The sequence below is a fragment of the Phodopus roborovskii genome, unplaced genomic scaffold (genome assembly GCF_943737965.1).
Source record: "Phodopus roborovskii unplaced genomic scaffold, PHOROB, whole genome shotgun sequence".
NCBI lineage: Eukaryota > Metazoa > Chordata > Mammalia > Rodentia > Cricetidae > Phodopus > Phodopus roborovskii.
The window spans coordinates 59625360-59641347 of record NW_026126418.1 but is presented as its reverse complement, the minus strand read 5'-3'; the positions used below and the strand labels follow the sequence as shown (position 1 = coordinate 59641347).

The window sequence follows — 15988 nt, the reverse complement described above, 5'->3', positions numbered from 1 at the left end:
GTAACTAACCCTGCACATACCATTTTTTGTTTGTTTGTTTTTGTTTTTGCTTTTGTTTTTTTTTACTTTGTTTCATTTTCTCACATTTTCCTAAGGAAACAGAATCTCCTGACCACTACTGACTTCAAGATTCTTACTGGAGCCATTGGCATTTATTGCTTTGATAGATGTGTCTGGACTTTCTTCAGTGTTATGTCTTCTGTTTTGAGAGCTTCTAAAGGAGCATTTCAGCACACTTCACTTTTCTGATTGATATTTTTAAGCAAAATATTCCAATACTTAAAATTTTCTTTAAAATTTCTTTTGAAAATTCCTGTTATTTGCTTTTATCAAATAGTGGTGGCTTTGGCATGTTTGATCTGCCTTTTGCCTAGCCATCACCCTTTGCTTTGACTTACTTTCCTTTCTGAACTCCTTGTAAGCTAAAGTTCTCATATGCAGATGGCTCACTGTGGGCTGCAACTCTCAGATGCCATTGCATTGTTTCAATATAAATGTTCAAATCTGTCTTTATTGCATAAAATTATGTTGAAATAGTGCAGCTTTTTTTAAATGTTCAAAGGTTCTTTTATTTCTTTTCTTCTTAGAAATGCATGTTAATGGTATATTTTTTTTTCTTTGCGACCAGTAATTACCAGTTTCTCTGTAAGTTGCATTAGATCTCTTTCTTCCCTTGCTCTCCTCTGTCCTTTTCTTTTTTTCCCCTTCCTTCCTCACATTCCTTCAAAATCCTTCATTACTTCTTTCAGCTGTCCTGTTTTCAAACTCAATTCTACAAGCTCATTTTAATCTATCACATTTCTAAGATGTTGTGTGCAACACTATTCCTAAGAAAAACACCATTCACACAGACACAACACAGACACAGATACACACACACACACACACACACACACACACACACACACACACACTTGTGAAGGTGGGGCTTAAAGGAGTCCACAAGACCCAAGATGAATGATAAACAGGTTTTCATTAGGGAAGCACTGTGGTCTTCCTGCTCCAGAAGATGGAATCTCTGCCCTACTGATGCTCTCGTCACAACCCAAGAGACTGAGCCAGCTCCTTGTATACCTTATAAAGGGTCACATCTACACACATGAACCCACACCCATAGGATGTGGCCACCACCACAAGTTCACTGGCAAAGCAAGATGCCACTACACACTTGAATGTGCATGCACACTTATTCACCCCAGAAAGGGAACACACAATAGATCAGAGTAACATTTGAACCAATCAACTTTGTAAAAGAATGAGTTTTCATCGGGGTTACTAACAAGAGTAAGGGGGCAGGGTTTCTTTTTTTTAGCAGGGGTGGCTCAAAACAGTACTGTCTCCAAAATGGCTACCCCAATAACTATGGTGACTAATGAAAGCCATGTTCCAGGAACTCTCTTCACAGCTTGCAAATAACTGCAGAAAAATCCCAGAATCTCCTCTGACTTTGAGGCTGGTCACTTTCCTCAAGGGCAGTTATTTGCTGCTTCTAAAAACCACTATGCAGCACCTTACCTGTACTTTCTTACACTTCCCCTTATTATTCTCACATCAACAACCACATTGAAAAGTTCCAGGAGAATCAATTCCCTCTTCTGATCTCCATGAATACTCACATGCACAGTGCACATACAGACAAGTAGGCACAGATGCACAGACAAAAATAAAACAAAAAATAATGAAAACATACAAGCACATTTCCTTTACTTTCAGGTGCTTTATACCACAATAAGCACATAGTCCATGACACAAAGATGGATTTTATGTATTCTATCCAGTTCCTTTTGTCTTGAAGATGTTTCTTTTCCATTACTCTGCTTACTCATCTAATGTGTGTGTATTTTATGTTTCTTAAAAATTGTTGTATATTATTTACAAAATAAGATCACAAATTCCTTTCAGTACTTCTGTATTTCAAAATTTATTTTGTTTTCATGAATTTATTATGTATAAGTGGATAAATAGTTCTCCAAGTTCCAAAAGTGATATCATGGTCTTTATTCGAAAGGCATTGCACTGACAATACAATGATCATCAGCCTATGTGACAAATACCTGGGAGAAAGAATTCTACTGAGGATCAATTAGTCTGTCTCTCAGTTCATGGTCAGGGGACTCCATTGTCCTTGGTCCTGTGGCAAAGCAGAACAGCCTAGAGAATGTTCATAGTAGAGAAGGGTGTCTCATTTCCTGACACCCAGGAGACAAGGAAAAGAGTATCAGGAAGGAGCAAAAACTACACAGAGCCCCCTTCCTCCAACGAGGCTCCATCTTCCACAGTTCCACCAAGTATTCAAAGTTTAAGGCCACAAAAGGAGTAGACCACTGATCAGGGCAGAGCTGCCTGATCAATTTCTATGTCTGATGAACCTCTGTGCTGTACCAAAGAGTGAGTTTGCTCATCTCCCATCTCCTCCTGATCACTATATCTAATCAAGTAGATAGGATATCATTGCAAACATTGTTCACAGAAACTTCTGATTGGGAGCACTGAGCTTTTCTCACAGTTTGTTTGTTTTTAACTCTAAATTATTTTGTTCTGTTTTCCATCTAACAGACACAGACATGATTTTTTCCTATATAATCTTTATTTTCTGTCTGGCTCATTCAGACATATTCAGTGTAAATTAAGTTCAAACTGAAGACCTACATTTCTTTAGGAAATTATTCATACACTCTCGGCACTCTATCAAGTTTTGCTAGGCCAACTCTCTAGGATTCTACTGTAAAATACCATGGTACAGTGGATAACTTTAATGTTTAAGCTTTAGTTTGTCATTAAAAAACAAAACTCCCATGAATGTTTTTCTAAATCATTTCAACAATTAAAAAAAACATTGTATAAGAAAATATTAAATGCAAATATATTTTACCATAGTAAAATGAAATAAATAATTTAGAAAATGTATTTTTCTCCTTATTTTTATAGTGTCTTATTCTCTTGTATAACATTTATATACTTATATATTTGCTAACTTGCACCACAATCTATTTTAATATGCTGGTCACAAATTTCTAAATCAACTGCAGTAGTATTGGAGAGCAAATGCCTATTGTTATCTTATATTTTAGGTTAGTGGGATGGTTTGGCCATGAACTCAGTACAAGATTTAAGATGGATAACAGTAAGTATATTCAACTTCATCATATGCAGTTTTGTTTTGACTTCATTCTAATTTTCAACCAACTTTGTATTCCATGGAAAAGACATGCCCCATGGAGAATGCACTTTGAAAATGTCACTGTGGTTTCCAAAATAAGAAATGACATTTCAGTATGTAAGGCTAAGTGTTTATAGATTTAACATGATTTTGTATTTTATCCCTTTGAAGAGAGATTAAAGGAAGTAGAATCTAGCCTGTGGCTCATGTGGCTTGGTCTGATTCCCGTGTAGGAATGGCCAAAGCACAGGCAGGGGAGATGGGGCAATTTGATGATTGAGGCCAGAGCCAGAGAAACATGAATGTCAATCCCAATTCACTGCTTAATAGTTTTGTGATAATGCCAGTCATTGTTTGTTCTGTTTCACATATTTAATGTGAATGATGTTGACTTCAGTATTTGGATTAAGAGTAAGTTAAATTCAAAATTACAAACCCAATGGCATACTACAGCACTTTTAACTAATGTTCACAGTTATTCGTGTTCCATTTATTCTCTTGCTGTGGCATTTGCCGTGTTGCAAAGACTAAGAATCACTCTATGTAGTTACATCAAGGAGTAGTAAGTTGCCATGCACCAGGGGCACATCTGCCCTCTTTCTTTTTTTTTCCCAAGATTGAACTCCAGCCTTCTAGAACACTGGGGGGTATCATGAGCATTTTCCAGTTAAGCATAAAGTTAATGTTTAGTATGTGTCCAGATCTTGCGAACTGGTTATGTCTTTAAATTGGCAACAACCAGGTCGCAGAGTCCTGATTGGACAACCCCATTCAGATCAGAAGCCAGGCTGCTAACTTCATGACGGTCACTTCAGTTGACTCAGTCATGAGAGGATTTGATTAGGTCAAAAACAGCCCTGGCCCTCTTGCTGTGTTACAGGGGACTGGAACTGTTTTAAGCAGCTCTGCTCAACTCTGTATTTTGGTGCTAAAGCAGCCATAGAGGCACATAGAAGTCACCACCAAGACCATTGTCTACTGAGCCTTTACTTGAAACAAAATGATTCAAAACCAAGTGGTGGATTGGACTTTGCCTTCTGGCCTTATTTTAGCTACCCCAAGGCTGATAAATTTCCAAAAAATTTAACACATTCTTCTTTGTCTTAAGTGGATTTCTGTTCACCCCAATGATATTAGATTTAACTTGCTTCATTTTAATGTACTCAATAACATTAGGGGAACACCTGCTACCCCTTTATTTTCTAGATCACCATACATAGGCAGATCTTTTATCTCCTCTCCTTGTCCTAAGAAAGCCATGTAACCTCATAAAACTCCTAGAGCTAGAAATCACCTCAACGGGTCATTTCATTCATCACTCTGCTTTCAGGTGACCCAGAATCCCATGACTACACATCTTCATGTTCTCCCTCTGCATGACATTTGTAAAAAGTTTTTAAAGCATGGTGTAAAAAGGAAATTCTGTCTTATAACTAGAAAGACAGAGGGTAGGGTTTAGACCATGTTTATCTTCCTTGTGAGAGTTCCAGTGTCAAGTCAGCTGACAGGGCTGAGCCCATGTCATAGGAATTTACATGGAGTGAAAACACACCAGAATTTTCCTTCCACTGAGTTTCTTTTATGTAGTTCAAGAATACCACTGGGGGAAGGGGTTAAGTCTTACTCTTTCATTCCATGTAGCTGTAAGTCCTTTTTAAAGATATAAATGATAACTTCTTTAAGTTACAAATAATGACATTATACTAATTTTTCAGAACTGCAGTTAATCCCTGGGGCCAATGGATTCCGAATTTCCAACCCTCCCATTTTGTTGGTCTGTTCCTTGCATGCTAGTTTAGAGGTAAGAAACCTGGCCTTCTGCCTTCCCACATCCTGGCCTGGTTGAAACAGGTTCTGAAGGATTTCTGCTAATGAGAAAGATGCTGAATAAGCATACACAATTGACAGAAGGCAGCATTTCCTACTGGGACAGTGACTATGACCTCGAATGTGTTTTATCTGTGGGAAGACAAATCTTCCTGACGTGGGAATACATATCTGCTGCTGTTCTACTGAAGTGTGTGTGGACTTGGCTGTGTCAATGCTCTTCTTTACATAAACCAAATGAGTAATACATAATTCTATGTTAATTCTCTCAAGTAGCTGATATTTTTTTGACAAAGAATTGCCAGGCATTGTTCTGAATTCTAGGCATCATGTTACTTCCAAGAAACTACCAATGTGCCCTATAAAAAGTTAACAGGAGACTGACTTTGTCAGATAACTGTGAAAAATCACTGAAACCACAGATAGAAGAAAGCAGCCTCACTAAACAGAGTAGATATTTTTCTTATGGTAAATATATTAACATAATCATTGCTTATCAAGTAATTAAAACCATATACTTTGGACTGGGGAGGTGATTAAGAACACTTGGTCCTCTTCCACAGGACTTGGCTTGATTCCAGCCACCCACATGGCAGCTCACAACTGTCTGTAACTCCAGCCGAAGGGAATTCAGTGTCCTCTTTTGGCCTCTATGGGCAACACACACACATGTGGTACATGCATACAGACAAAATACCCATACACATAAAATAAAAATACATTTCCAAAGGGATGTGCTTAGTAATGAAACATATATTAATTGAATAAAATGTACTTAAAATCATACCTCTTTAAACAGATGTTTTATACCTCCTAGTCAAAAAGATTTGGATGTTTTCTTTTTAATTCCATCTAAACTAATCTAATTCATGATATTTAGGAAATGATGTTGTGCAGGATTTGAGCTTGAAATGGGTGAATAGAAAGAAATAATCTCTCTTCTAAACCCAAAATGTAGCAGTTTCTCATTATGACTGCTGGAAGGCAGCATCAAATTCCTGGTTTTGTACACCTTCACCACTAGATAGTGATAATTGTCTTTCTCATTTCATTCTAGTTTAGGAAACACCTACTCAGTTTGCCCACTAGATGGAGCATGTGCTGTTCTCACCTTTTTGGACTGTGTTGTTTTGATAGAGACTAGAGCAAGTGACAAGATTATTTCTTATCTAGTGTAACACTTTTTAAAGTCATTTGGAAAGTATGTGCATTACTTTTATAATTATATTTAGTAGTTGTCTAATAGTATTTAATAACCAGTATCCATGAGGAGAAACGTATTCAGTGTCATCTCAGTTTGCAAGGTTGTAACAGAAGGGCTAAGAATGGAAGCAACCAAGCCATACCCTAGGGAGCTAGAGAGGGCTACATTTAGTTCATTGCTTCTGATTTCCCTTATCCTTATCTGTATATTCCGAGATTTTCTTTTCTTTTCTTTTTTTCCCCCTCTCAAGACAGTATGACCTCTAACTCAGCAGCCTCAAGCTTTGGAGTGGGGTGATTCCAGCCTGCATGGCCACATCCTGCCCCTCTCGTTTTAGCAAACTATCTGCACAGAAGGAAGACCAACACTCCTTTATCCCAGCGCTGGTTTACTGGGCTGGATTAGAGCCACCTACACCAACTTTCCATTTCCAGAATCTGGGAACTGACTGATCTTGCCCTTTAATACCTAACTTAACGCTACCTGAAGAACCTTAGCAGCCACCTGCAATGAAGCAATTCATTCCTGGCCAAATGATCTTTCCCCCATTTTTATGTTTTTGATTTTTAGACATTTTAATTAAAATATAATTATGTCACTTTCCTCCTTCCCTTTCCTCCCTCTAGCCCCTCTTTCCAGCTCATTCTATGCTTCTCCCCAACTGAGATCCTCTTCTTTGTTGTTGAACACACTACTCAAGCTTTGTATTTGCTAACGTGGCCTTGAAGGTTCTTTTTCGCCACATTTTAAATTGCAAAGGTTTAAAATTACAAAATGACATACAATTCCCTTCCTCTGATATCCTAATCACCATGTATTTCTGAGCCATTCCAGTAAGCACTGGCAAGTTAACCTCCTTGGTTTTGTTTGTATGTTTTGCTTGTTTTTGTTTGTTTGTTTGTTTGTTTGTCGTTGTTGTTATTCTTCAGGGTGGGGGGGGGGAGCCAGCCATGCTATGGAGATGAGAAAGAAAAAATACTATTGGGAAGGAAACCAAAATGAGAATGTCAGAAAGGGGATCAAAGTGAGAAAAGCTAAACAGTGTGGGAAGAGAGAAGATGGGGAAGGAAAAGAGAGAAAAAGGACAAAAGAGACAAGAAAAGAATGAGAGTTGGCAGGGGGTACACGTTACTAAAATATGGTCACTGTTTAAATGAAAGAGCCAGATGAATTAATCAGTTTGTCTTGTCTGTTTTCCTTTCATAATTATTCTATATACTTGAAAAACAACTGGAGGATTGTACACTTAAAAACCAACTAGCAGGGCCAGAGAGACATCTCAGTATGTAAATGCCGCTGCACAAATCAGGGAAGCCATGTAAATAAAGCGGGAAGAGAAAAACCGAACGCACAATGTTTTCCTCTGACTTCTGTGTGCCCCACAGCATGTACACAAATATGTAAATACAGTTTACATGTTCTTTTCAATTAAATAATTTTAAAATATATCAATATGGCTTTGTGTACAACTACATTTGCTCAACTGATGTCCTTGAAAGTAGTTCCTATATTTCCTATCTTCAGTTTGAAACTGTTACTGCCTATCTACTGCTGGATGGTAATCATTTATACAGCCTTTTGAAATACTCTGTGACACTCTATTAGGAGAATCAGGTGTTTTAGACAGGCAAGGTAACACAGGTTAAACAAATGTAGCATAAAAGAATACAACACACCTTTACATCATTAAAGACATGTTCCACAGCATAAACAAATGTAACATATCTTAAAATGATATTCTACAACATAATTTAAGAGGAAAAAATCATAACAATGGAAAACTCCATGTTCTACATGCTTTCACTCCTTAAGAGTTTACAACCTTCCCAGCTTGAGGGTCTAAACTACCTTGAGGGTCTAACTCTCCTAGTCTTAAGTTCATTTTAAACAGTAACAACAAAATAAAGCTAGTAATCCTGCCAACAATTCCATTTAAAACTATAGGATTTTAAAACTGTATCTTTCTATTTCTTCTAATTAAAAAAAAAACTTTGGTTATTGAATGAAAGTAATTAAAAAAAGAAACAGCAAGCAAGCATTCATTATATTTCTCTTCTAATTCCTATTAACCCTTCTTTTTGTTTTTATTTTGTTTTGCTATGTTTTCCCATGCTGAGCATGATCCCCCTTGTACTTTAGGCAAGCATTTCAGCATTGAGCCCATCCCCAGCTTTTTTAATTGGGGGACTTCAGAACCAACTTCTCAGCTCTAGGAGAACACTTTTAGAAGGCTCAGGCCATGTTGTGGTTTGAATGCAGATCCCACAGACGCATGTATTTGAGCATCTGGTCCCCAGCTGGTGAAACCATCTTAGAAAGGAGGCGGAGTTCTGCTGGAGAAAGAGCATCACAAGGGCTGGCCTTGGAATTTTACAGTGCATCCCCACTTCTTGTCTGCCCTGTTCCTGATGCTGGACACAGTGTGACTAGATGCAAAACACTTCTTAAATTGTCAGCTGGCATAAACCCTCCCTTCCTCAAGTTGCTTCTTGTCAGGTCACAAATAACAGGAAATGTGACTGAAAACCACAGCCAACCTTGTTGAGGCTGTAAAGTGGAAAATAATTTTAAATTTATTTTTCTGTGGAAGAGCAAACCATTTTGTAATGTAATATAAAACTGGTTGACATTGAACACAATGACATTTAGCTATAAAAGGTATCAGTAAAAGTAACTGCCTCATCTTTTTAAGAACACTAGATATTAGCTAATAATCTCCAAGAACTTCGCTGGCAGCTGATACAAATGAAATTCTTCAAAGTGGACATCTTGCCCTCCATATGTCTTCATTCACGGAGCCCATACTCAAGGGAAACCAACATCTCTTTGTACGGACCTATTTTTTTTCTTGTTACTATACCCAGATGATACAGTGTTTACAAGTAGCTACACAGCAGTTGTGCTGTGATAGGTACTGTTAAGCAGGATCCTTAAGTATTACAGTGTGTGAGAGGATATGTCAATGTCACATGAAAATCCAATGCTATTGTATTTATTGAATTTGGTTATCAAGGGTTTGGGTGCTTGCAAGAGCAGATGAGAAGGGGTAACTGCATATTACCCAGTACCCTATGTGCATATTTGAGGGCCAGTAGCTGAACCAGAAAGTTCTATAGACTAGTTTATTAAATGAAATATTTGTAGAATATAATATCCAGAGAGGAAACTTGGGCTAATGCATTTCGTAGTCTGTTTCAAACCCTATGAGCCATGCCCTGCCAATCTGCTCCTACCCTACACTAGGAGTATGCTGACCTAAAACCTATATGACTTCTGAGAGCTCCATCCCACCAGCATCTTGTTTTGTACAAGGTAATCCAAACTCCCAGCAGCTTGGACCTAACACCCTGGTCCTGAAGCTAGTGATGTTGGCACCTGATCTCTGCAAAGACATTCACACCTTCCTACACCTGTTTTAGCCTGCAGCTGCTTCTATCTGCAGCTGCCTCAGCCTGAAACAGGTGCATTCACTAATCTCAAACAGCTCTTCCCTCCAGAAATTTCACAGCCTTATGCATGGAAGACCCAGAGCAGCCTCCAGCCTCTGCTTGCAGCTGGACCTTTACTGACTACTCACAGTGCTTTCAGCAAATCCATACATTACACATTGTACAGCCAGGGAAATCTTTGCTTGCCGTGTCAAGTATTATTAGACTTCCTTCTCTCACACAAAGTTTCATGTCTTGCTAAATTCAGATATCACTGAATGACATCACCCATATTGTTCTTGATATTTTGGCTTGTGTTACAGCAAAGGACGTTAAATGCCGTGCCATATACACCATACTGTTAACATTTCCTCCAGTTCTCATATGGAGAATACATTTGTTAACGAGACAGAAAAGCATGTCTGTTCTGGCCCCTAACATTACCACACAAATTACTGTAGACTCTTGACACTCATTGTGATAGGCCCATCAGATGACAAGTGGTAATATTTTAGGCAAGTGCTAGAGCTTTGCAAGGATAGCAGAGGTGGAAGGTAGCGGTGACTAAATTTCTCAGCAGAAATAAATACGTATGCATCATTATTAGATTCCCTGAGAAAATAAGCTTCATAATTTAATGTGGAAAAATATGAGTTGTGTGGTGGTGATTCACACCTGTAATGCCAGCACTAAGGAAGCAGGGGCAGGGAGATCTCTGAGTTTGAGGACAGCCTGATCTACAGAGTCAGATCTCTGAGTTTCAGGACAGCCAGAGCAACAGAGAGAAACCCTATCTTGGAAAACAAACAACAACAAAAATACTACTGACTTGGGAAAAAATGTAGTGACCGCCAAGACATTGTGGACAATACCAGCAACCACTTTTGCATGAATATTTGCCTTGTTTTGAATGTTCTGTGGACCAAACTACAGACAGCAGTTTAATTCTTTGAAGCAAAATTTGTCGTCTCTTGCAAACACAAATGGTATTCACATGTATTTTCTGTTATGGAAAATTCACTTTCACTATTTAATGATGAAACATTTAAAAGATGGCATGTTTTATCTTACTTTATTTTTTTAGATATAATTCTGTTGGCCAATTACTTGTTTCTTATCAGCTATATCCATCTTAAGTATTAACCTATTTCTATTAATCTAAGTATTTGATGTGGTCTCATCTTACTGGAGAATGGGGCTGGTGTCTGCTCTCTCCAATCTCTACATGCTGACTTCTCCTTACTCCTTCCTCTCTCCTCCTTCCTCCTAGTCCTTCCTATTTTCTTTTCCTATTAATCAACAGTGCTTTATTCATTAATCAATAAGAGAAATATATATATAGAATGACATCTCCCATCATCTCCTCTTTTCTGTCTAAAAGGAAGGGTTTTAACCTTAACATAGCAAAATATATCACACAACAGTTATCAAATAAGAATCACAGTTAACAATATTTAGTCCATTAACATTTAGTAAGATTTAAAAAAATATTTCATCATCTATCCTATCTTTTTTGAGTCTAAAGTCCTATATGTAACTTATCTTTAATCCTAAGGAATACTATAACCATAACTATTTGTCTTAAACTCCATCAAAGACCACAGAAGGATAATATATAAACTCTAGAAATGACAGAGAAAATTCGCCTGGTCAGTCACTGGAAGTTCTTCTGTAATGTTCAAGATGGCATGTTTTAATAAAGATTTTTCTTAAATGTGATGGTTTTCAGTAGATCAAAAGTGGGAACTTAATTTTTTTTAATGTGTGATTTACATTTAAGTTTTGCTTCTCTTTAAATTAGTTGCCACTGCTAATCTGATTGTCATTCTCAGCTCTTTCAGCAAGCAACTATGACAGCACTGAGGAGAAAATCCATTCTACTGACAGGCTATTTGGAATACATGCTCAAACAATACCACAGCAAAGAGAACTTAGGAAACAAGAGACCACTTGTGAACATCATCACTCCATCCAGAGCAGAGGACCGAGGCTGCCAGTTAACACTGACATTTTCTGTTTCCAGGAAAGGTGTTTTTGAGGAACTAGAAAAAAGAGGAGTCGTTGTATGTATATGATCATTTTATGTCTTCATTGAACCATATTTTCTCTTTGGGTTATAGGTTGGGATGAGTCTTAGGTTCCTCAGTTTACCCTTTATTACTTATCATTCCCATCAATCAGTCAGGATAAGTCACACACCAGCTTAGCACTCAACACTCTGCTGATTGACAGTCACAAGAGCTCTCTGTTGATTATAATCAAATGGATTAAATGGCAAATCCTGCTTTTGAGAAATAGTCAGCAATATATATGGGTTAAAGATAACACTTTTATATTTTATTGGACAAAATAAAACTGATCACCCTCATTTGATTGACTTTATTACTTCAATCAAAAACAATGTGGTGGTGACATTTCCCCAGAATGAGAACAAGACAAAGAATCTTTATTGTTGTTTAAACACCTCTTGGGGAGAAAATGAATATTACCAAGGCAGTTTGAGGGAAGAGGAATATGAGTTGGGTTGTATTCCACTAATTAATACTCACAGCTTTAGAAAGGTTATCCTGACTTAGGGTTCATGTTACAGTAACAGCACTGTAAACCAAGCTGAGCCCCACCCCACCCCAAGCTCTGTGCTCTCAGATAACCCATGATCTTTTGGATTGAGATTTCCCATTACCATTTTGAGTTTAATAGCATTTCAAAGAGTCATCCTTATAGGAACTAAATAGGATAGTATACCCAGATTATATTAACTGATATCTATAATGGAAATTTCATAAGGTTGGCCATGGTGATGACCAGGCTAGGTGTAATTATGTGGTCCTACTTCCAAACCCATCAGCAGTTCTGGGGACAGAGAGCCAACTCCTCTCTCCATAGTGAGGGGTTAGAGACATAAATGAAGGGCAGTCTCTAAAGCTCCTACAATTTCACTGGGCACTCGAACATTGGACATTTAAATTGGTTCTAACATTCCATCTGCTCCTATGGGTCTTACCCTCTGGAAAGCTAGTTATAGGATCCATTTTCAAAGACAGCTCTCAGTAACTCCAGAAACATCATTTGTACATTCACCTGGGAACCCACTGCTAGTGTCATTAATAAGAGGAAAGTTTAGACTAACAGGGACAAAGAGTTTTACATACAGTGACAAAAAAAAAAAAATGGTTCATGTATTGAGTTTTGGGGAAGTTATCATGTAAGTAGAATTTCTGTGTGGATAGTGCTAAGCTTATGACTTTATCTTTTTTTCTCTTCAGTGTGACAAGCGAGAACCAGATGGCATCCGTGTAGCCCCTGTTCCTCTCTATAATTCTTTCCATGATGTTTATAAATTCGTCAGACTGCTCACCACTATTCTTGACTCTACAGAAGCCAGTCATGTTTTATAGAACTGGAGCAAATCTCATTTCACTATTATTGAATTTTAGTCAATAAACAGTATCTAGAAATTGATTGCATAGAATGGTTAATAATTATATAAACATATATAAGACTTGATATATTTTGATGACTGTGTTGCTTAGGAATGTAGTGTCTCCAGAGTGGGGAGTCAGATACTACATGGCTCCAACATATAGGTCACTGTCTTAATCGGCTGTACATTCTTGGTCACTGAATGGTTTCTTTTTAATCTGTGATTGAACTGACAACTTTATAATGTATATGGGCTTCTTATATCAGCATTGGAAGTATCACTTTAATTTTGACACAAATGTTTTTCTTTTAAAACATAAATGAAACATATGAAATATGTATGATCTTGTGATATTTATCCAATTCCAAGAAAAGAAAACCCATTTTCTTTACTATTGCAATCATGTGTGTGTGTGTGTGTTTGTGTGTGTGTGTGTGTATACCCATGTAAGGGCACATACATGAGGGGTGAGGATGAGGGTACTTAGGCCTATGTGCTCATGTGAAGCCACAGGTCAACATTGGGTATCTTCCTTTATCACTGTCCACCTCATTTTCAAAATTTTTTATTCATTTATTTTTATATGGGTGTTTTGCTTACATGTATATCTGTCCATCATGTACACACTGTGTCTACAGCAGCTAGACTAGGATGTCAGATCATTGGGAACTGCAGTTACGGCCATTTGTGAGCCACCATGTGGGCGCTGGGAATCTAATCCAGGCCCTCTGGAAGAGCAGACAGAGCTTTGTTCCTCTGAAACATCTCTCCAGCCCTTCCACCTCATATTTTGATGCAGTCTTTCTCACCAAACCTAGAAATCAGTCCTTCAGCTAATGTGTATGGCCAATATGAGTCTTCAGGGTTTCTTTATCCATTAGTGCTGGGTTATAGATGTACACTGCTGCCATAGATTTTACATGGGTTCTGGAATCTGAACACAGTCCTAATGTTTGTGCACCAAGCACTTCAACCATTCCCCAAACATTGCTTTGGTTTTTTTTTTTTTTAACTTTTATTTTTATTTATTCTTTGTGTCTTTTAAATAATGCATCTCCATCCCATTCATCTCCCCAATCCCTTCATATCTGCCCTCTGACCATGCAACCTCCCCTCCAGAATAAAATAAAATAAAATTTAAGAGATAAAATAGAATTTCAAAAATCAATCTCATCTTGGAACCTGTAATGTGATGCAGTGAGTCACACAGCAAATACCCTTATCTATATACAATTATTTGCAAGTGTTCATGGCAGGGAGTCACTGGGCTGGTTTGAGGCCTCTGGTTTCTGCTTCAGTGTCAATACCAGGCCCTCACTGGCACTCCTCTTGGTTATGCTTTTGTTGTCCCGTATTGTGGAGACCCTGCAGCTTTGGATGTGCAGTACTGGCCCCTTCATGTCCTCCAGCAGAATACAAGTGGGGTGGGGTTAGGGGATACAACCTATAACCCTGGTTCTGGGCCTGGGTAGTAGTTGCATTTGGTCAGCCTGCCAGTTCTTCCCTGTCCTCACCACCAGAGGGAGCTCTCCTGCATTACCCAGGCCAGTTCACTCCTCACAGTGATGAGCAAGGAGCAGGTCCAGTTCTTCAGCTTTCATGTCCTCAGAATCAGTTTTCCCGCACCTAGATCTTCAGGGCCAGCTCTGCTATGTAGCCCAGGCATGGCATATGAGTCATTCTCCAAAGTGTTTCAGCTGATTCGGGGCAGGGCCAGCTCTCCCACTTTTGTGACCTCAGGGCCAGCTATCCCACCTACTTCAGGTTTTAATGGCAGGGGGCATCTTTCTCCTGCCCAATGCCATCACTTAACAGATGATTAATTTTGACTGTTCTCCCATGCTCACCCTCAGGGCTGGCTCACCCACACCGCCACCAATAACATTGGCTCTATTGTGCTGCCCAGGTGAGATACAGGGCCTGCTTTCCCAAGTGTTGCAGCTGGTAAAGGGTTCAGCTCCCTAGCCAGCTAGAGGAGGTAGGGGCAAAGCAGGGACATCTTTACCTTGTCCCCACCAACATATTACAGAGGAGGGAGACAGTACCAACTAGGCCCCTCTTGTATCCTCAGGGCTTAGCCCTCTCTTTTGATGCTTCTACTTTTGTGTATTTATTGGCGAAGTGTTCTAAATTTGCACATATAAATAGAAGATATAATGCTTGTAACTGAATCAGTAGAGCTGATTTGATAAACTTGCATGAAATAAACTAGGTTAGACAACTACTTTTGAGGCAGTAAATAACATGTGAGACTGTAGCAATAGCTACCAACACACACACACACACACACACACACACACACACACACACACACACACCACTCTTGTTTACTAATCAGTTCTATTCCATATGTTCCACTCATACCTTTATTAATATAACAAAGCTCTCCACTGTGTTATCTTACCTTCATTGATGAAATGGCTCTCAGGAACTTGAACCTAATACATGCATGGACTCCTATATGGGACAGTTTTTGAATTTCACAGTGTTCAACGAAAGACACAGTTTCTATTTCCAAGGAATATAGATCCATGGAGTTCAGCCATTAATCCTGGGGAAAAAAAATAAATACTTAATTACAGCTGGTAGCATTTGTTGATGACATCTTAGCTGGCTCTCTGTTGCTGGGATAAACATTGTGCTGGCAGCTGTTTTGTCAACTGGACACAGGCTAGAGTCATTTGCGGAGAGGGAACCTCAGCTGAGAAAATGCCTGCACTAGTTTAGCCAGTGAGGGAGATTGTGGTATATGTTCTTAACTGACTATTGATGTGGGAGGGCCCAGCTCAGTGGGGATGATGCCAGTCCTTGACGGGTGAGCCTTGGTGCTATAAGGCACTCTGAGAAAACTGTCAGGAGGAAAGCCAATAAACATTATTCCTCCCTGACTTCTTTTTTTAGTATTTGCCTCCAGGTTTCTGCCTTGAATTTCTGTCTCAACTTCC

General features: G+C 38.6%; 1 protein-coding gene across 1 annotated transcript in view; it reads left to right on the top strand.

The window, feature by feature from the left end:
* Positions 1–13081, top strand: part of Kynu (kynureninase) — a 136762-nt gene extending 123681 nt beyond the window's left edge. The window contains exons 11-14 of the mRNA XM_051184741.1: positions 3072–3124; positions 4876–4961; positions 11452–11682; positions 12886–13081. Of these exons, the coding sequence (XP_051040698.1) occupies positions 3072–3124; positions 4876–4961; positions 11452–11682; positions 12886–13017 (502 nt within the window). The 3' untranslated portion in view covers positions 13018–13081. The remainder of the gene's footprint in view (positions 1–3071; positions 3125–4875; positions 4962–11451; positions 11683–12885) is intronic.
* The last annotated feature ends 2907 nt before the right edge of the window (positions 13082–15988 follow it).